The sequence below is a fragment of the Rhinatrema bivittatum genome, chromosome 1, assembly GCF_901001135.1.
Source record: "Rhinatrema bivittatum chromosome 1, aRhiBiv1.1, whole genome shotgun sequence".
In the NCBI taxonomy this organism is placed as follows: Eukaryota; Metazoa; Chordata; class Amphibia; order Gymnophiona; family Rhinatrematidae; genus Rhinatrema; species Rhinatrema bivittatum.
In genome coordinates, this window is record NC_042615.1 from 209,352,206 (window position 1) to 209,373,726 (window position 21,521).

The following is a 21,521-nucleotide window of genomic DNA, read 5'->3' on the forward strand; positions in this document are numbered from 1 at the left end:
AATACCTAAACCTCACCTCGAGTTACTAGGTGGGCCTCCCATAAAGATATAAATACCTATCTAGTGTGAGGGCATTATGTCTAGGTTCTCCCTCTCTCTCTTTCTCTCTCCCCAGCATTTGAGAACACATTGCAACATGTGTGCATTAATGCAACATAACACTACTGAAAAAGGTGTAGTTAAATCTGTGTGTTAGGGCTTTGCAAAATGGTGAACCTACTCCTCCTCTTTTTCTGATTTATATCGCACCATACATTATGGTGCTATCACATGCGTTAAGGGGTTTTCGTATGCGTTAAAAGTTGCTTAACGCATGCGAAAACGCCATAACGCTATTTGATAAATGACCCTGTTAGCAGGATAAATAGCAATATTCACATTTATCAGCTAAGCTAGCCAGATAAGTTAGACCTACTATTGAGCAGATCTATCGTTAGCTGGAAATAATTATCGAGCTAACTTGAAAGTTATCTGGGTATCTTCAGCAGCGCTGTTACACCCCTGAATATCCCAACGAAATTAGCCATATAAGTTTATCCAGCTAATTGAGCTAGCTAACTAGATGTTCAAGATCAACCTTGTGAGACTGGAAGACTGGGCATTCAAATAGTAGATGTAATTTAATGTGGACAACTGCAAAGTGATGCAGTTAGGTTCCACATTAGGAGTTACCACCCAGGAAAAGATATGGGCATCATAATGGACAGTACTCTGAAATCCTCATTTCAGTGTGCGGCGGCGGTCAAGAAGGCAAACAGAAAGTTAGGAATTATTAAGAAAGGAGTGGAGAATAAAACAGAGAGTATGATAGTCCTGCAAAATGCTCCATGGTGAGGGCAAACCTTAGAGTACTTTGTGCAGTTCTGGTCACTGCATCTCATAAAAGATATAGCTGAACTGGAAAAGGTATAGAGAAGAACAACCAAAATGATAAAGTTGATGGAACAACTTCCCTATAAGGAAAGGCTAAAGAGGTTAGGGTGTTCAGCTTGAAGAAAAGACGGCTGGAGGGGGATATGATAGAGGTCAAAACAATCATGAGTTTAATAGAACTGGTAAATGCAAATTAGTTATTTACTCTTTCAAAAAATAGAAAGACTAGGGCAGTGGTTCTCAACCTGGGGTCTGCGAGACCATCACAGAGGATCCAGCAGAATGGAAGCAACCAACTACTGAGGAACAGAGCATGCTGACCTCACCTCTGAGGAGCTCTGCTCTAAGGCTCCTGATGCTTAACCCCCATTACTTGATCCTGTGACAAGGAGAGGAAGATTGCAGCCTTAAGAAATCCAAACCGGCACGAAGAGGAGGCAGGGAAGAGTGTGGCTGATTGCCACCACAAGGAGTCTGAATCTGTGACAAGAGAAGAAGAAGAAGCATGCTGCCACCAGCACCTTCAACAGCCAAGCAGGGTGATGACGCTAAGGAGCAATTGTGGCTACTGCTATATGTGCTCTGGCTGTCCTGCTGGTCTGACAGTGAGGGGGAAAATGCTGCACTGAGGGGCAGAAAATGCTGCACTGAGGGGCAGAAATGCTGCACTGAGGGGCAGAAAATGCTGCACTGAGGGGCAGAAAAGGGGTTACATGGAGGAGCAGAGGGCAGGTCAAACACCATAGAAGTGAAAGCATTTGGACAGGGTCTTAAGAGGGAGGAGGTCAGGGAGGGAATACTATAAACTGCTTGGCACCTTAAATGTGCTACAGCAATCTATTGTTGACCCTGAGATGTTTGCATTTATAGGAGTGCCTTGAAAATGCTGTAACAACTGATTATTGGGCTGAGATGTTTGTATTCTTATCTGAATAGTCCTGTGTTGATTTTACTGAGATGTGTTGCTTTCTTAGGCCTAGATTTATCAAATGCACTAAATATTGCATGCAATAGGAAAAGGGGTGTGTTTTATGGTAATAGGCAGTTTATCACAATTTCTTTGCAATAAGTGGCTGGCTCTCCAGGAGCTGAAAAACATCACAGCGGTATAGTTAAAGCCACGTGATACGGCTTCACAAAATTGTGAACCCTTTGCATCACACCATGCGTTATGGTGATTTCGCAGGGGTTAAAGGGCTTAACACATGCGAAAACGCCTTATAGCAATTTGATAAATGACCCTGTAAGTCCTGTTGCTGACTTATTTCAAGTTCAGTCCTGTTCTACATTTTACCTAGTTTAGTCCTGTCATTGATAGATATCACATTTAGTCCTTAATGAAGTCTCCTTCAGACCATACGCTACCTTTTGAATATGTTGCACCCAACATGGGTGAATTTCTTACTCAAAAAGATGGATAATAAATCCAAATAAATAAATAAAAAAGCACTTGAGATGGGACATCAGGGAGAGGGAAGAAGGGAAAGGACCAGGGAAGGGGCGGCAATGTGAAGAGGGCAGGAGGCAAAGCACTCAGGAAGGGGCTTTAGTGGAGGGAAGAGGGAAGGCACTCGGGAAAGGATCATGAGGGAGAGTGTGCTGCACCTAAAAAAGCACCATGGAGGAAGGGAAGGCGGGAAAGTACTCAGGAAGGAGCCTAGAGGGGGAGGACCAGGGAAGAGGACATGGGAGGAGAAGGTCAAAAGGGAAGGCATTAAGGAAAGAGCCATGGGTGAGGGAGGGTACTTGGTGAGGGGTCACAGGAGGAAGGCAGGAGGAACAGAACTGGAGAAGGGGCTACCAGGAGGGAAGAGCAGGAGGGAAAGCACTCAGGAAGAGTCTGTAGGTGGAGGGAAGCAGAACAGAAATGGAAGATAATTGGAAATGGGCCATGATGGAGGTGTGGAGTAGCCTCATAAAAGGCCCATAAAGGGAGGGCAGAAGGGCAGGGGCAGCTCTATCATGTGGCAGGATGAATCGTCAGCCTCATGCGGCAAAGGTTTGAGGCAGCAAAAGGTGTCCCTAAAATACTCCTGCTGCCGCCACTTCACCCTGTATTTGGGCCAACAACAGTGGCGCAGCTTCAATGAGCTGCCTACAGGGTACCAACCCCCCGAGGGCAGAAGCAAGAATCATCAGCGGGCTGGTTGCAGGTTGGTCAACCACTCGATTTTGCGAACTCTTGTTCAGTATCCTATAAAACTGCTTATGCAAGGACAGCATCCTATCAGTGGTAGTGGCTGCACTCCAATCACGTGCCTACTATTTTTTGGTGCAGGTGCATGAGGCAAGAGATGCGAGTTCATTTAGCCTGGACTGCAAGGAGCATCAGCCACTTTTCACCCGCCACCGCCTCAAAGTTTGAGTATCCTTTATTTTCTCCTGGCTTGCTTTTCCCATTCCCTTTCAAGTCAGGCCTTGATTCTTTGCTAGACAGCTGCTGCCTACTTGCTGCTACCTCCTTACCTGTCCTCAGGGCTTCTGTTCAGTTTTGATTCTCCTCCTCTGTTTCAGTTCCTCTGATGCTGTGACTCCCTCAGCCATGGTATCGGCCTGCTGCTTCACATTGTCTGTTTGAACTGCTATGTCCTCATCTATCAACTATGTGTGTGTGTGTGTGTTTGTATGAGAGAGGACCACTAAGTGTGAGATAATGCCTGTGTGTGTGACTGTGGGAGAGACAGTCACTGTGTATGTGTGTGTGGGGACAGTGACTGAGTATGAGAAAGTGCTTGTGACTGTGTGTGAGTGTGTGTGTGTGTTTATATGAGAGAGGACCACTGAGTGTGAGAGAGTGCCTGCATGTGTGTGAATGTGAAAGAGAGGGCCACTGTGCATGTGTGTGTGGGGAGAGAGAGTGACTGAGTGTGAGAAAGTGCCTGTGACTGTGTGTGAGTGTGTGTATGTGTGGAAGAGTGTGTGAGAGCTTGTGTGTGTGTGTATAAGGGGAAGAGAGTCAGTGAATGAGCATGTGTGTGTGAGGGAGTTTGCATGAGAATGAACATGTGTATTAGAGTGTGTGTGTGAGAGAGAATGTATGTGTAAAAGTGTGTAAAAAAGGAAGGAAAAAATATGTGCCACCTCCTCCTCCCCCTTCCCAACTAATCCAGGACAATCTCAGGGTAGCAGGAAATCAACAATTCCCAGGTATGGACTTTGAAGGATTTTTTTTTTTATCCCTATTAGTTTTAAATAATTGGATGTTATTGGATATTGTTCTATTTTATTGGTATGTTTGTGATTCGGCCGAACCTTTTGGTTCGGCCTTCGTTATTGGCCCGCCACGGGAAATTTTGTTTCCTGCGGTTTGGACTGATTTTATTTCATCTGCCCCTCCGAAATGAAGCCCGAAACCCGGGGTGGCAGACAGGAGGGCTGTAAAAAAAAAAAAACCAAACCCACCCCAACCCTTCAAATTTAATTAATTGCAACCCGCACCCCCCCCCCCCCACCCTCTGACTCCCCAAGACTTGCCCGACTGACCCCCCAAGTCTTACTGAAAGTCCCTGGTGGTCCAGCGGGGGTACCGGGAGCAATCTTCTGCTCTCGGGCTATCGGCTGCCAGTAATCAAAATGGCGCCGATGGCCCTTTCCCTTACCGTGTGACAGGAGCTATCGGTGCCATTGGCCGGCCTCTGTCACATGGTAGGAGCAATGGACGGCCGACGCCATCTTAAAAAAATGGCACAGGCCATCCATTGCTCCTACCATGTGACGGGGCCGACCAATGGCACCGATAGCCCCTGTCACACGGTAAGGGCAAAGGGCCATCGGCGCCATTTTGATTAGTGGCAGCCGATGGCCCGAGAAGGGGAGATCGTTCCCGAGCCCCCACTGGATCACTAGGGACTTTCCTTAAATCTTGGGGTGGGGGTCGGGCAAGTCTTGGGGGATCAGGAGGGTGGGGGTTACAATTAATTAAATTTGACAGATCAGGGAGGGTTTGGGGTTTTTTTGTTTTTTTTTAATGTGCCCTTTCTCCCCCCCCCCCCCCCCAAAAGTATGATAAGAAAACCACACAAAATTTCATGGGCTTTATCATCGTTTCGTTGCCCCCCCGAAACGCGATGAAATAGGAAATATCGTCTCTATTTCCTATTTTGTCGCAAACGAATGCACATCCCTAATGTTTGATATTTATATTTCTTGATCGTAGTTTATATTTAAAAAGGAATAGTGATATTTCTTTTTTTCCATTGTTGCACTGCATACAGAGCCTGCTTGCTGTGGTTTCCAGTTCAGTATTTGTCTGCCTGACTCTGTTTATATTTATCGTCTATTCTATTTGGAGAGAGTCTATCTGTGTAATAAATGTGTGATCAGGGTGAGGTATTCTGCTAGCATGTAGTTTCTGTGTAGGGATCTATAGCAACCTGGCTTGTTCTGTTTTCCTAATAGGTGTATTGGTGTTATTGGACCTGTTTAATATTTGCTGTGTTGCTTTTTCAGAGGTAGGATTGTTACAGTGTCAGTGCTGACATTTAGTGCTGTTTTGGTATGGAAGGTTTACTATATTGTAATCATAACTCAGTTTTCTCATGGCTATCTGAGGGCATACCAACATGCTTTACAGTAGGCCTAATACCATATGGATTCTAATTGTATTTTTTGAAGAGTTTTCTGGTTGGCACAGCAATGCACGTACATTTTATATACATTCTATAAATGATATTTTTATCTCAGAAGACTGAATGCCTTTATTCATATGAAATCTCCCTTTTTGGAGTGGGGAAGTGGTTAATAAGTCACTTTAAAATACATGCATAACTTTTAATTGTGTATTGGGAGGAGGGGTGGTGTCACAAGGTTGTAAGGTGCACCTAATATCCTTGCACCTCTTCTGAGGGAATGGCAGTTGGTAGGGGTCCCGAGAGTGTGGTAGGTTTACCACTAACTCTAGAAATATTATCACTGACACTTTATCTGCTACTCCTCTGGGAATCCTGACCCCTGCTTTCCCCCCTGATCCCAGAATTTCAAATCACCAAATGGGCAGACTTCAGGAGAACCTATTCCCTGGCTACCTTGGTGGGGGGTGCCATCTCATCCCTCACCTCAGGCATCAGATTGTCTTGAGTTGCCCCTGCAGGAGGGCGAGCACAGTTTATATCAGAAACCAGTCCTTATTTATTATTCATTTTTATACATTACAAAGGATTCTGGAGTACATATTATTATTTGTTATTTTGTTAATTAATTTGGCATGTAACTGAATGTAGAAATGAAAGAGATGAATGTGGGGGGTCCACAAAATTCTGGAAGCTGAAAATGAGGCTACATTCCCCAAAGGTTTGGGAACCCCAGAGTAGGGAACACTCCATGAAGTTAATCAGTAGCACATTCAAAACAAATCAGAGACAATTTTTTTTAACTCAATGCACAATTAAGCTCTGGAATTCATTGCCAGAGGATGTGGTTAAGGCAGTTAGCATTACTGGATTTAAAAAGCTTTAGACAAGTTCCTGGAGGAGGAGTCAATAAATTTAACCAAGTAGACTTAGTTAATAGCCACTTCTTATCCCTGAATGATAGTAGCATGGGATCTATTTACTGTATGGGATCTTGCCAGGTATTTGTGACCTGGATTGGCCACTGTTGGAAACAAGATTCTGGGCTTGATGGACCCTTGGTCTGACCATGTTTGGCAATTCTTATGTTCTTATGACCCCACTGTACGTAAAGCTATAAAACAAAATATTTAAAAAATTTTGAACCTGAATTTGTCAAAATTGAGTCTCTAAGGGGCCCCAAATGTTCAGGGCCCCCAATAAACTTACAACCACCACTAATGAAATGAAGTATTTTGGCTAAGGGATATGATCAGTATTTTCTTGACCTCTTGGTTGAGTTTAAGATCCCTTGTAATTGGGGGGGGGGGGGGGGGAGGTTAACTCCCTGGCAACCACACCAGTTAGGTGTACTTCACTGTTCAAAAACTAACCAAACCACAAGGATCACTCCACATTATACAGCAGAAGATGAATTTGAATGCTATTCACAGAAGCACAATTAATGAATTTCTTATGGGATTATATTGAAAGGCTAGCCGGCTATTTAAGTTAGCTAGATAAACTTATCCAACTAACTTAACTGGATAAGTTTGAATATCACCACTTATCTGGCTAAGGCCTAAATTCTATAATTTTTGCATGAATAATGCCCGCAATAAGGAAATGGCTATGATAATTTAAGAATTACCGCTCTGTGTGCCACATTAGCGGTTTGCATAGGTACTTTATTGTGCTGTGTGTTAAAGTTATTGAACCCTGCAATATTTGTACTTCACAAGGAAGGAAGGAAGGAAGGAGAGAGAGAGAGAGAGACTCTTTATAAGGTTATCATAGTAGTCAACTCTTTATACCACTATAGGAGGGTCAGCTAGTAACTCGAGGTGAGATTTTGGTGGTGGTCTAGGTTTGTAGCCAGTTTTACATGCACAGTGAGATGTATTGATAGCACAGTACACATCAGTGAAGATTTGACATGAACTGCAATGTGAGGGAGAGACCCGATCGGAAGCCCCTCCCCCCCCCCCCCCGACATCACCAGGGTCAGCTCCGACCGTTGAAAGGCGCCCTGCCACCAGGCGCCGAAGGGGCGCGACAAAGGGGCTCTCCCCTTTGTGCACCTCTTAGTGCAACCTGTAGTGCAAATGCCAGTTAATATCTTTGCAATTGAATATCTCTCCTTTGTTTAATATACTTCCTGTTATCCCTTTTTGCTCAATTGTTAAAAATCCTGCATTTTGAGCTTTTGTAAACCATTGTGATGGCTTTACCGAATGACGGTATATAAAACTCATTAAATAAATAAGTAAATAAATAAATTAAATAAATAAATTTGAAGTGAGGAAAGTCACACAAAATTAGATTTCTATAATGATTTCTCGCCCTAGCGTGATAGTACCCTGGTAGAGAGTCCATCAAGCTAGGGTGATAGAACATTGTAGAAATGATATTCCTCACTCCAAATCATGTCAAATCTTCACTAATTTGTACTGTGCTGTTCAACTAGACCACCATCAAAACCTCACCTCAAGTTACTAGCTGGCCCTCCTATAGTAGTATAAAGAGTTGACTAGTATGTGTGCCACCCCAGAGGCTCTCTCTCTCTCACTCTACTCTATTCTACCCTATCCCTCACCCTTCCCCTCTCCTCTCTCCCTGCCTGAAAAAGCCCAAAACAGAATTTGCAATATTTATCACAAATCCCACTTCAGGCATATCACACAGTTTAACACCAGGAAAAAAGATGTAATTATTTCCAGCTTTAAAAGAGTGTGACAGCATGCATTATGACAGTGCAATAATGCTCCTCATTTTCATTGATCCTGCCCAAACCCCTCCCCAATCCTGCCCCTTTGAATAAATTTAAAAAATTTGCATTCGTGCTGCACATTGCGATAAATATCACATGCATTATGGCGTTATTGCAGGCGTTAGGGCCATAATGCTTGTGATAATGCCATAACACATTTTGATGAATGACCCTGTAAGTTAGCTGTTTAAGTAGCTCTTCCCTGTTACACCCCTGTCCTGCCCACCAGGCAACTTAGACAGATAAGTAGTTATCTGGCTAACTGGTGGCTACTTATCTAGATAAGTGGAACTGAATATTAACCTTAATATAACAAAATTGCTACAGTACTGGTACAATGTTTCAGGATTACTGGTAAAACATAGAAGGGTGGTGGATACATAAAACAGTCTCCCAATGAGAGCTGTGGGTGCAAAACCAGTAAGAAAATTTAAGAAAGCTTGGTGGGCAGCTGAGGGTATAGCCAAATATCAAACAGGGACTACCACATTGCAATAGGAAGACAGCTTGGGCAGACTAGATGGGCTAGGGATGTGCAGAGGGAAAATATATGTTGCTATTCGGTATTCATTGCGCTGGGACCCAAATCCATTGCATCCGTTTTCATAGGGGGAAACCCGATTCGTCCATTAGTTACATTTGGTATTTGTTTTCCATTAAAGTTGGAAAAACAAAAAAAACCCCCATCCCAACCCTTTAAATTTAATTAACTACAACCCCCCCCCCCTCCTGACCCCCCCCCCCAAGACTTTCCAAAAGCCCCTGGTGGTCCAGCAGGGGTCCAGGAGTGATCTCCTGCACTTGGGCCATCGGCTGCCAGTGTGTTGCGTCCGTTGCTGCTCGACGCCCTCACCTCTGCCTCTCTACCTCTGTGGCGACTCCCTCCGGGTCTGATGGACGTTTGCTGCCATGGCGTCTCCATGCTGTCTCCCTCCGGCATCCCCGGACCGGCACGATGCTGCGGATCCGCCATGTTCCTGATGACGAAGGGTGCACGCGTGCTCCCATTGATGTACCAGCAAGGGCAAGAACCTCAGGGGTGTCCCCAGAGATGACGTCATCCGCTTCCAATATAAAAGGTCTCAGTATTTGCTAACGATCTGAGTTAGCAAGGATTGATTGTGGGGATTCATCTGGACCCGCTTCTCTCTAAGCTGCTCTGCCTCCTTGGACTTACCAGGGGTACCCACTCCTCGGGGGCCTCGCTCTCTTTTCTCTATTTCAGATTGCAGACAGGAACCGGTACTCGCTCCTCGAGGGCCCATGTTCCTAAACATTCTGAAGATTCTCTATTGCCTGGAAGCTATCGCAGATACAGACATTGTGAGTTACTATTTCAGATTACTGATAGGAACCGGTACTCGCTCCTCGAAGACCCATGTTCCTAAACACTCTGAAGATTCTCTACTGTCTAGAAGATATCACAGGTACAGTCATTTGTGAGTTACTATTTCAGATTACATATAGGAACCGATACTCGCTCCTTGAGGGCTCATGTTCCTGAATATACTGAAGATTCTCTACTGCCTAGAAGCTATCACAGATACAGACAATTGTGAGTTACCATCGCTCTCTCAGAACTTTCCCTGGAACCAGGTTCTCTCTCCTTGAGGGCCTAACCCTTTCCAGCTACTGAGCTTCCTCAAGACCTTATGTGAGTTATCATCTAAGTACTGGCTATGTATACAGCATACCCTGTCTACTTACTATCTATAGTTTCTCTACAGCTCAGCAACCCTGGGATCGTGGTTCCAGTATCTGAGGGACTTCAGCCCTGCTGGGCATATCAGCTCACTACTGCCACCTCTGGTAGTTCTACTAACCTGTCTAATAAAAGAATTATCTGTGTCTGTCTCCATACCCAAGCCTAGCCGGTGGTCCCTCTCAGGATATTCTCCTGGGGGCGCTGTCATCTGCCATCGGCCCAAGTATCCACCATTCTACATTCTACTACAGCTGAGTGCCCTCTCCAAGCACGCCACTGATAACAGATTGTTATTTACTCCCTCTACAGGAGCCGAGCATATCAGATGGCTACTCCCTAGCAGATCCATTCCAGATTGCTTACTCCGCCCACGTAGCATAACAGTTTGCTTACTCCTCCTTCCACAGGATCCAGTTCCATATCAGATTGCTAACTCCTCCTTCACAGGAGACATATTCAACAGATTACTAACTCCTCCCCTCTGGAGGAGCAATTCATAACAGATTGCTACTACCATCTGCTTGCTCCACCCAACAGCATAGCAGATTTTTCACAGTTCCTAACAGATTGCTAACTCCTCCTCCTCCCTGGAGGAGCAGATTCCTAACACAGTGGGGGTAAATTCGGTAATGATATGTTTCATTCATGGGGGTTCGCCATGCGTTTTGTGAACCCACAAAACGCATAGGGACCTATCCGTTGCGGATTGCGCATACGTTCAAAACAAATGCACATCCCCAAGATGGGCCTTACAGTCATTGCTTGCTGTCATGTTCCATGCTTCTGCATCATGGGTAGTCATTAGGGAGTGATTGCCAGTGGAATCTCAACCTCAAGCTGAACAAACATTAATGTATTTTCAACTGCCCAGTCAGAGATGCCAATAAACAAGCAGCACGTTTTGCAGCCTCTACTTCTTCTAAAATTTCATGGTGGAATATATAATTGTGAACCATATCTTGATAAGGTCTTTCTGGTGAATGGATATATAAAATGGAATATCAGTGTGGGTAGAACTTCTGACAGTTACAGGGAATGCTCACTTTTTGCTGAAATGGTAGAGTTACACAGCTCTGGATATTAGAAGTATATAGGGAAAGATTCATGACCTCAGCTTCAGAGAAGGTTCACCATAGTTAAGTTATAAATTGTAATAAGACCATCACTCTACTGTTGCAGTCATCTAACTGGACTGTATACTTAACTTTATGCAATCTAAAGTCTAAACAGAGGTAGCCAAGTTTTGGAAATGCACAAGATAGTGGGATGATGAGCATGGTGGCAGAATTCCTGGCAATTTATGACTCTTCCTATATATTCCAGCTTTATTCCTTCCTGCAGGGTTTTTGTACCACTCAGTCACTCCATTTCCCCTCTTTCTAGTGCCCCGCCTCACCTCATATACAGAATACCCTAATCTTATCTCAGCTTCTCCTCCACTCCATCTCAAATATTTTAGTACCCTACTAAATTCAAATTCTTGCCTTATGCCAAACAGCCTCACAACACAGCTATTTTTAAATAGAAAATAAAATGATCATAAAATATACAAATCTCTTTTCTAAGAAAAAAATTAACAAACCAAAGAATATTAGGAAAAAAAATAAAGGTTTAAGAATAAAAAACAAAATAAGAGAGAAACAGGGTCAACAATAAAATGTGCTGATATTTTTTGAACACTGGTTTGTGCTGGTCTTCTGGGCATTTGGAGACAAGGCTGCAGGAGATCAACAACAATATAATTTATGGTATCAGTGGCCATTATTAGGCAGGCTGTTCAAATATGCATGCTGGAAGCAAAACTGCCTTTTTAATTTCTCACACAAGCCAAGTATACTGCATTTCCATTTGTGAAGACCTCAGCAGATGACATTTTCTAAGTATGTTTATATTTGCATAATCTGTGTTAGCACACATCACAACTGAACTCTCAGGATACAATGCAATGCTAAAAAAAAAAAAAAAAAAAAAAACCACCTCTCAGTTTTAAACATGTATTCCATGACTTGCTCTATTGCTGTAAGTGTTGTTTACATTACTTAAAAGTATTTTTTGTTTCTTTCTTTACCCATCTGGATGGTCAAACATATGTCTGTGAACAAGTAAACTTCTCCTTCTCCTTGAGGTTCCACCATATCAGAATCCTACCCCAACCCCTCTCACTTCTACTAATAATGAAATTCTTAGGCAACTGGTGCCTTCATTTTCAGCCACCTTGGGGAGGGGGGGAGAGGGATGGGGGAGAAGAAAGTTGCCCTCTCTCTATATCTTCACTTCCCCTCCTGTTTTGGCCAGCCATCACAGCAGCACTCCACTGGAAGAGGGACATGGATGGCAGTTCCCTCCAGGACCTTAGGCTGGCCAGTAGGTGCTGGTGTAGAGTGATGCTTGGGCCTCCCTACTTTCTAAGGAGTCAGAAATGCTGCCAAGGCAGTCACCCCAGCTTCAGAAAAGAAGGAACTGAAGTATGGTGTGATCTGCACCATAGTACTGTTAACTGTGATGGATTTCCCCTAATAAATATCCATCCTATGTTCAACAAAAGATATATTTCCAACTGCTTTCTGTTCCATGGAGCTAGCAGGTGGGGATGAAAAATTGATGATGCCTATAAAATGTAGCACACTCCTTTCTGAAGTTCCTGTGCTGGTGCAAGGAATGCCGTATTTTAAATAAAATATATTTCCCTGTAAATAAAAAACACAACATATTGTTCTTGTTTAGAGTTGTTCATCAAAACACAACCAACTTGCCATTCCTAGTTCATGACAGTGCTTTCATATTAAAGTAGCTTCTATAAATCACCAACAAAGTCAAGACTAAAAAACAGGAGCATTTAATATGATTTTTCGCCTTCAAACCCGGATCTTAGACACTGTTTGCTGCTGCAGTACATCAGATGGCACAGCCTTATTCATGTGACATGAAAAGCCACTTTGTGCATTCATTGATAAATATTTTGACTTATTTTAGTGGCAGATGGAGTAGCTCTCAACCTCCTGACTCCAAGAAATATGACAAAGGCTTAGCACATTAAAGAAAGAGCCTGATGTACTATACCATTTTTCCCTTTTTTTGTGTGTCTATGAGAAAACTGCCTAGTACCTCTAAAATGCTAGTGGGCTCTGGTGCCTAATTTATCCTGCTCATTTTGTTTTGATTCGAGGAAGGAAGTGGTAACTCCTAAAATGTAGTCAAGAAATAAATTCAGTTAGGTCAATAAAAAGGTATCACCTTATACCTATTTGTGTTCATTGACCTTTTAATTCCCCTGCTTTAGTGTAAAAACCAGGACAAATCATCAGGCCCTTAGTATCTATGGTTTCTCCTTTAAACCTTCAGTATGCCTGTGCCTTATGCCTTCCTAGGAGGCAATGTTTTAAACGGCAGGCAGGCAGGACGTTAAAAGAAAGATTACTTTTGTAAAAGATCCCTATTCAGACAACCATGAATTCTTCATTTATCATTAACCTTCTGATTTGGTATATTAAGGATTTTTGCTGCTGCCCTATTTATAAAATGGGGAGGGGAGGGGCGGGGTAGGAAAGAGGTGTTGCCTCTGTCATGGCGCTTACCGATTCTTTTTTTTTTTAACAATTCGTCTCATTGTTGAATTATTCGTGTTTCTAAGCCATCTGGCACCCCATTCCCTCTCTCTCTCTCTGCAGCCAGGCGCCTCCAGAAGAAATCGCCTGGCTTTATCATTTTTGCCTGTAAAATACCGACCAGGAATAGACAAAAATACTACCACCTCTTTTGTTCTCCTCAAGCTCTTCAGAAGCCTTTTTTGGTTTCCGCAACTCTGTCCCCCATCCTTCACACGTAAAAAGGTTTCATAAAGAAACAGATTCGCGGCAGAACATACAGGTCGATTAGAAAACAAAAAAAAGAAAGAAAGAAAAATCGTCGCCCATCAATCGGACCAATACAAAGAGAGAGGGGATTGCCTAAGTGATACATCGTGCAGACCCTCTCCGAGTATTCCGCTATACCGCGCTCAAGTGTGCACTGCCTGCAAATGGTTTTCCATGTGGAATTCAAGTGCAGGCAAAGGGGGAATGCAAGCTTTGCTTTGGGATGCCAGCTACGCCCCTATCGATCAGGTTTCGATTTGTGCTTTTACACCGCGCTGTGTCCCCTGCTCACCCCCATTTCAACCAGAGCTGGTGGGGGGGGGGGGGGGCGCTGCTTTCTCCTGCCCCCTAGACGCGGTCCACTGTAAATCTTCCCTTGCTCAACCTTCCCACCATCACTGCCACAAAGAGTCGGGGCTGGGACGCAGCCTCCCTCCCTGCCCTCAGCCCAGACACATCTTGCTTACCGTGATGTGTGGGATGCTCTTCTTGCCCTGGTAAGACATGCTCTTGTTGCTGCTGCTGCTGCAGTGCACGGTCAAAAAGAAACAAAACAAAACACTACTGACATAGGATAGTTCTGTTCTGCTGAGGGCAATGAAGTGATAAAATGCTGAAGGGGAATAAGTTTCCTTTCCAATGGGATCCTGGTGTAAAAAAAACCCCCAAACGCTGTCACCTTATCGCCCGCAATAAAACAAGGGACGTGCCTCCCCTGAGAGGGGGGGAAGGGTTAGCCGGAGCGCCACCTAGCGGCGGCGGCGGCGCGCTGCTGCCAGTCTGGGGCGCAGCTTCCTCCTTTGCCTTGCCTTCTTCCCCAGGAAGCGTTTCCTCCCCCGCTCCTGGCAGCAGCCCGGGCTGGGGCCTCCCCGTTCAAACCAAATGAATCTCCACTGGCGCAGCCCACGTCATCGAAGCGCAGCGCTGCTCTCCTGTCAACCAGCTCCGCCTCATCATTTTGAACAAGTCCTTTTTTTTTTTGTTGTTTTTACACTTTCACCCATCCACCCCCTGACAGCCTGGCATCTGTTTATTATTATTATTATTATCTATTAACTACAAATGTTCATGTTCTGCATATTATGAGACACACTGCTTTGTCTTACCCAACCCGAGCATGGGTTAAAACAAAAAGAGGTCAGGTCCGCTTCAGACGGTACCTGCAAGGCTTGAATTTGGGAGAATTCATGAAAGAGGACACATATTCCAATGTTTTATCTGCGCAAGGCAAGGGCAATTGAATCATTTTCACACATCTTTTGTAAACTCAAATTTGTATTCTGGTTATTTAGGGAAAACAGAGATAAAGGAATCAGGGAATGGTTCTAGGTTCTAGGTTTAATACTACACAAGGTACAGGGTTAGTTTGCATGTTGAGTTCCAACTAAAGTTTTTTAGGTTGCATTCCTGCCCTTTTGCCTGCTGTATGATGGTTGATGTGATGCTCTTCTCTCTTTCGCTGCCTTGTGACAATGCTCTTTTACAGACGCTTGGCACTAGTTGGCACCCTACCATTCACAGAGATGGAAAACTAAAGCATCGGCGTGGTCCTTCCGCGTTTCCACTCCGGTTGAAATCTATTCCCAGTGGAACACCCTTCCATCCTGCTGCTTCTTGACTAAAACCTCTCTTTTTTTTTTCTGTTGCATAGGAACATGATCTTTTGAGGTAGATCTAAGCATCTGCAAAAGGGAAGAATATGGGCTTTCCTCGTGTTCGTCCCTCTAAGAAGTAACTTTCCAGGCGCAAGAGAGCTGGAATAAAGTTACGATAACTGGCAAAGCACAATACACCAGGCCGGCAAGGGAGCAAGGATACAACATACCAAGATCAAATTAATCTGCTCATGTTATGTTGAATACGACATAGGCTGAGAATGTACTGGTTTTACATTGAAAGCGAAACCTTTTGCCAACTACTGATTGTAAACCCAAAGTGATAGTGGTGTTCATGCCAACGATAATTCATATGAACGGTTTTTAAACGTGCAGCAAAACATGCGGTTTTAAACGTGGAAATGTTTAAAAAAAAATTAAAACTGCACTGCATATTTCGTGGCTCTGTAAATGTATTTATCCTGTAAATTTATACAGTAAGGGACAGATCGTGAAGTCCTGCGAGCGCCTCATCTAAAGGAACAAAAACCCTACAATAGCTTGAATTCTGTAGGAAAAAAAACAGAACAAAAACCTACAGTGTTGCAATGCAGTGGTTGATTTATGTCTGAGTTGCGTGCTCGGGAGACAGCATGCGGCTGCCATTGATTTCTTATGGGCTTGCCGATTACTGAACCCAGCTGGGTTTCCAATTCAGTTTATTAGGTAGACCTGCAAAAAAAAAGCGCACTTAGCTTGATTTAGCTTTGCCTGGCTCCACTGACTCCCCAAAAAAGGCAGCAAATCGCTGGCCTCTATTGAAAGCGGGGTGAACAAATTCCGCAGAAGGAGCTCATTGTCAAACGCTTAGCTCAGCAGCAAATTATCTGGCGGACGTGCAAAAAGCAGCAGAGGAGCTTTCTCAGACATCAGCTCCCGTAGTGCTGCATCTGCACACGATCTAGCTAGGGTCTTGTGAGGACAATCAAACCGCAAAGCGAATAAAATGGATTAAGAGCAAGGAAATGCATTTTTTCCACTGCAGGATTTTCAGACATAGGAAATGCATTGAGGGCCATAGGCCAGGGGAGTTCCCAGACCAAACGCCACCACCACCTTTCCTGATCTGCCTATGCAACGGGAGGAAACGCTAGCAACTGCCTCGTTAGATCAGGAGAATGCTGCGCTTCTCTCAACATTTATCTACATGTAACATTCGGTTTCATTTCAGCGCTATCCCATCAGTGTGGTGAGCGTTATTAAGAGCGCCTTAGAAAATGCTCCCCGGGAAGTCCAGCAACTGCGTGCAACGTCTACCCGGATTAGCATCTTCCCAGCTCTCTTTAAAAAAAAAAAAAAAAATCGGTTCAAGGCCTAATACAGGTGGTACCTGGTAACCACTGAATCTATGCTAAGGGAAACATCGTTTTATTGTTTTTTTTTGCAAACCAGAATAATGCTTTCAAAACCAGTCATGAGCCGGATTGTATAACTGCGATCAGCCGTAGACGAATTAATCAGTCGGCGACTAGCACTCAGCATAAAACATCTCTAAGCACCACATCCAAGGGACACGAACGGCATCTCCCCTGGAAAGTGATGCATGATTTCCTCCTTATTCCCCCCCCTCCCCCTCCACCCATCTCTCCTCCCTCTTTACCTTCCCATTGTTATGGCCCTGCAGCAGCTCCTTCCCCATCGGGTATCTGATCTCGATTCCGGGGGTCTTATCCTCCCTCTCCCCGGGGGAGCTGATGACCGAGCCGGATATCTCACTCACATCACTGGCCGTCTCACTGAAAGTGTCCCCGTCCATGTCGGGCCGGCTGCCGCTCCGGGGGGTCCGGGAGCCTTTCTTCCCCACGCTGTAGGCGTCGAAATCAATGGTTTTGTTCTCGTAGGCCCCCTCCACCGAGGCGAACATCCCCCCGTACTTCACTCGGGGGGTCTGGGCTGTGGTTCCGGGTCTGGCTAGGTAGACGGGCAGATCGTCTTCTTTATTCCAGCAACTCTTTCTCTCGGCCATTCTCCACCCGCTACCGCGATTTGCTAACCATAAAAATAAATTTAAAAACAAAAAAAAAACAAAACCTGAATAAATGCAGCAGAGCGGTGGCCTTTTCGCTCGGTGAAACCCCCCCAATCCAAATAAAAAAATAATAATAATAATAAAAATCGTGCTGTTGCGAAAACGTGGAATAAAGAACGCACAATAAAATCAACTAGATGGCAGTAATCGGGAAAAACTGAGAGGTAGGAAGGGAGCCACAATTCAGGCGATGGTTTGGATGGTTAGGATGGGAATACGGTGCATGAGCTCCCCAGTACAAAACATCGATCCCAAAGAGAAAATGCACAAGTCACTCCCGGAAGGCACTGGTGGGTCTTTGCTCCCGCAAAAAAAAAAAAAATATATCTGTCCCGGTTCTCTTCTTTCTCTAATACTGCAGCTCCTTCGTCTGCCTCGCTGCAGGGGAGACTCTGGGCAGCACTGGTCTGCGTCTGGGAGGATTTTCCGGACCGGACGATAAAACCACTAGAGCGGGTCAAGCAGATATGCAAGAGTCCTTCTGCGGATGTCCGGACACTCTTCAGTCCTGCCGCAGACCGAATGCCAGAAACAAAATCTGGCAGTGCAACTTTTTTTCCCCTCCCCCTGCTAAACAAGTGAATTGCAAGGGAGCCGAAATGTAAAGTGCACAGGAGAATCCTAGAAGACGTCTCCCCCCCCCGGAAAGTATCCCAGCGGTTAGAACAGCTGGAGTCCCCCTCCCTCCCCCGGGTCTGCAGCGCACACAAAGGATGGAGCGGGCTGAACGAATAAACTGCGAGGCTGGAAGGAGGGGAGAGATCCTTCCGGGCACAGAAGCCGCGTGCGAGAGTCCAGAGGCTGCAGGAGGTAAGGATTTTTTTTACACGCCGAGCTGCTGACACGGAAGTGAAAAGCGCCTGGCTGCTCATTCCATTGGCACTCGTGACCAACAGCAAGCAACTTGTGCGACTGGGGAAGCAGCCGGCAGCGAGGAGGGCTTCTGCCAAACCGAGGGGATGGGGAGGGAAGAGAAAGCCGAAGAGGACAGAGGATGCGCTGGAAATACCCGCGCATCATCATAAGCCTTGGCCCTGGCGTGAGAGTGCACCCTGTGGCCCCAATAGTGTGCAGGAGCAAGCGCAACCCTTGGGAGCTGTCCTTTCAGCACCCGACACAGCCCAGCTTCCCTCAACTGAGTGGAGCACTCGATAGGAATCGTAAAAGAAGGTGGGAATAACAGGGCATAGCAATTACTATATATATTTGTTGCTTGCGGATCAATGACGGAATTAGTATTTTAAGACCTAATATTTAATTGATAGCTTGCAATTTGTTAAGAACAACAAACTAGCAGATTTCATTAAGCTAAATATTGATGTCAAATACAAGTTTTTGGGATTATTGAGGTCCCTTGCTCAGATATTGCCAGATTGTCGTATATATTTGGGTCAGGCTTCATCATAAAGAAACATCAATTAACTGCTCAGGCTGCTTTGGTTTCAGTGCACTAGCTGAATGCCTTTGTAACTATCATTGAACATGGTGCTAGGGGCTCTCCTAGGCGACCGATCCTGAACCATCAATTATAGCTTATTGGTAAAGGAACTGCTTTATCACCTAATCAACAAACTGTAACCGCTTTTGAGGACAACAATGAACTATTTCCTGAGAGGATTCATATGTTGTCGAGATTGTGATATAATGCCTAAGGCTAAAGGTCAAGGCTATTATTTTGTAAGTGAGGTGACTTCAATTCCCAAAGGCATGTGACCACCACTGTCTAAACAACATGTCACTATTTCAGTAAACTTTGCCTTAGTCTCCATTCACAGTGGGATTGGAACTGGACAGCAGTTAAATGGACCTTATTACTTAAACATCGGTGAGCAATGTATAACCCGCACACATCCTTTATTCATGGCAGGATACAAGTCAAACATGCACAAAATGGAAAATGGATAAAACCTACCAGATCAAGTCATGAGGATTAGAGCCATGTCTCAGACAGAACAGACAATCAACAAGAAATCAGCAGCACTACTGAAACTAGTAACCAGTCCTCAAAATAACAGTCACAAATGCAGCCAAAATAAAGATTTCACCAATCAGCAGGTTTCAGCTGACAAATACATTAATTCTTAAGCTCGAAAACTTGCTTTAATTAAAAAAAGCTTTCTGAAGTTTTTTTTAACTGACTGGTGCAAGTTAAAAGATGAAACTGTTCAGGAAGAGAATTCCAGAGAGGACCTGCAACTGAAAAGGCACACTTGTGAGTTTCTCATAAATGTGCAAACCACAATGAGCGTACCTCTAGAAGTTTGTGATGGGTTGAACACAGCATACATGAGGGGTGATAAATAAATAAATAAATAAAAATAGAATTCATGATGATATGGAAGTATAATTGATTGTTTTATGACTAAGTAAAACAATCTTAAATTTGACCCTCCAGTGGATATGGAAATAGTGGATGGGGTTGAAGAACTGGAGTAATGTGCTCTTGGATACTAGTCCAAGTCAAGATACGAGTCACCAAGTTCTGCACAGTGTTTGCAGGAAGGCCAATATAAACAGAGCTATAATAATCTAACTCACAAAGAATCAAAGCCTGCAGCACATTTCAAAAATCATGGGGTGGCAAGAGTGATTTTGATTGGCAAAGTACCCAACATTTAAAAAAATGCTGCCCTCACTATAGTTCAAACATAGGCTTGCATTGATAATTCAGTATCGAGAATTACACCTAGATTATGTACTTGTGTCAAGACAGGAATATTACAACCTTCAAATGTAAATTGTGTAGGAAAATCAGATATGAAAAATCTCCTCAGAATTATCAGCTCTGTTTTGCTGACATTTATTGCAAGCTTGTTATGAGGTAACCAACATTTAACCATTGCTAAACTGATGGTGACAAAACCTAAGATGGTAACTTTCAAAGCAGTGTGTGGGCGCACATTGGCACATGCCCAGGGATGTGGTGATTTATAGGAGCCTTACTCCACAAGTTAGGAGCTTAAACCTTTTGAAAATCAGTCTCTTGGTGCTTAATGATTATACTGAAAGTAAAGAAATAGACATGAACTGGTGAAATGTAATGCAAAAGACCACATGGCATGCTGTGTGACATAAATGGTGTGTTTCTTCGGCCTACCTCTTTTCCAACTATAAAGACTCCTCTTGCAGATCCATCTAGTTTAAACAATTTCCAAAGAGTTCCTGTTTTATTTATTTATTTCCATTCCCTAAAGGTCTCAAATGCTTTATTAAAAAAAATGTAATGTAACATTGTACTTGAAACATATTTACAAGTTTCAAAATGCTTATGGTTACAATTCACAGAACGTAAAAAAAATCATATAAACAGTTTATATAGTGCCCTATCGGGTCTCTAATAAAAGGAATAAATCATCAATGTAGGTAGAGGTCAGGCACGACCCTTGTTTTACAGCTCCCTCATGTGGGTTGCTGTAGTGTTAATGTTCTGTTTCTATAAAACCAGAAACATCATTTTTGACTAGGCAGGAGTATTTTGCTTTTGCCCCTGTTTTCTTTCCTTTCATTTTTTGAAGAAAGAAGATCCTTGGACCTTATGTCTTAAGGTTTGGGCTCGGAAAAGAGTGGAAAAGCTGCTATTCTTTCCTCTTGTTTGGGAATCATATTTTTATCCTCACAGTTCCTTTGAAGGAAGTTTTGTTCATCCTTCCTTTTTTTTTTTGTTTTAGATTTGGAGACTGGTCTTAGTTTTTATTTGTCATCTGAATTCCTCTTGCAAGAAGTATTCAGACTGTCAATTGCAGGAAGTCTGGGACATCCAACCATGTCCCTGAAGAGGAAGAGAGAAGAGAAGGAGAACAGTGGCATTGATCCCGCGTTAACTACTTGAAATATCATCAAGGTATTCTGGTGCCAACAAGGGAACTAAGAGTATAGTAGAAGAAGTAAGAATTCTACTCAAGACATCTTGATTAAGATATGTGAAATGGAACACTGAATTGTATCATCTAGCTCAGTCCTACTAGTATTATATCCACCATTATGGGAGGAAGCTTCCAACTGCCCCTGAAATTGGGAATTGATATGTGAGGGAAAAAGCAGATGTTTTCAACTTTACAAAATCACAGATTTCTTGGGAATGGAATTTG

General features: G+C 43.8%; 1 protein-coding gene across 2 annotated transcripts in view; it reads right to left on the reverse strand.

The window, feature by feature from the left end:
- Positions 1 to 17,804, reverse strand: part of CRMP1 (collapsin response mediator protein 1) — a 126,728-nt gene extending 108,924 nt beyond the window's left edge. For both annotated transcript variants that reach the window (XM_029591239.1, XM_029591229.1), the window contains exon 1: positions 17,005 to 17,804. In XM_029591239.1, the coding sequence (XP_029447099.1) occupies positions 17,005 to 17,370 (366 nt within the window). In that variant the 5' untranslated portion in view covers positions 17,371 to 17,804. The remainder of the gene's footprint in view (positions 1 to 17,004) is intronic.
- Between the last annotated feature and the right edge of the window lie 3,717 nt (positions 17,805 to 21,521).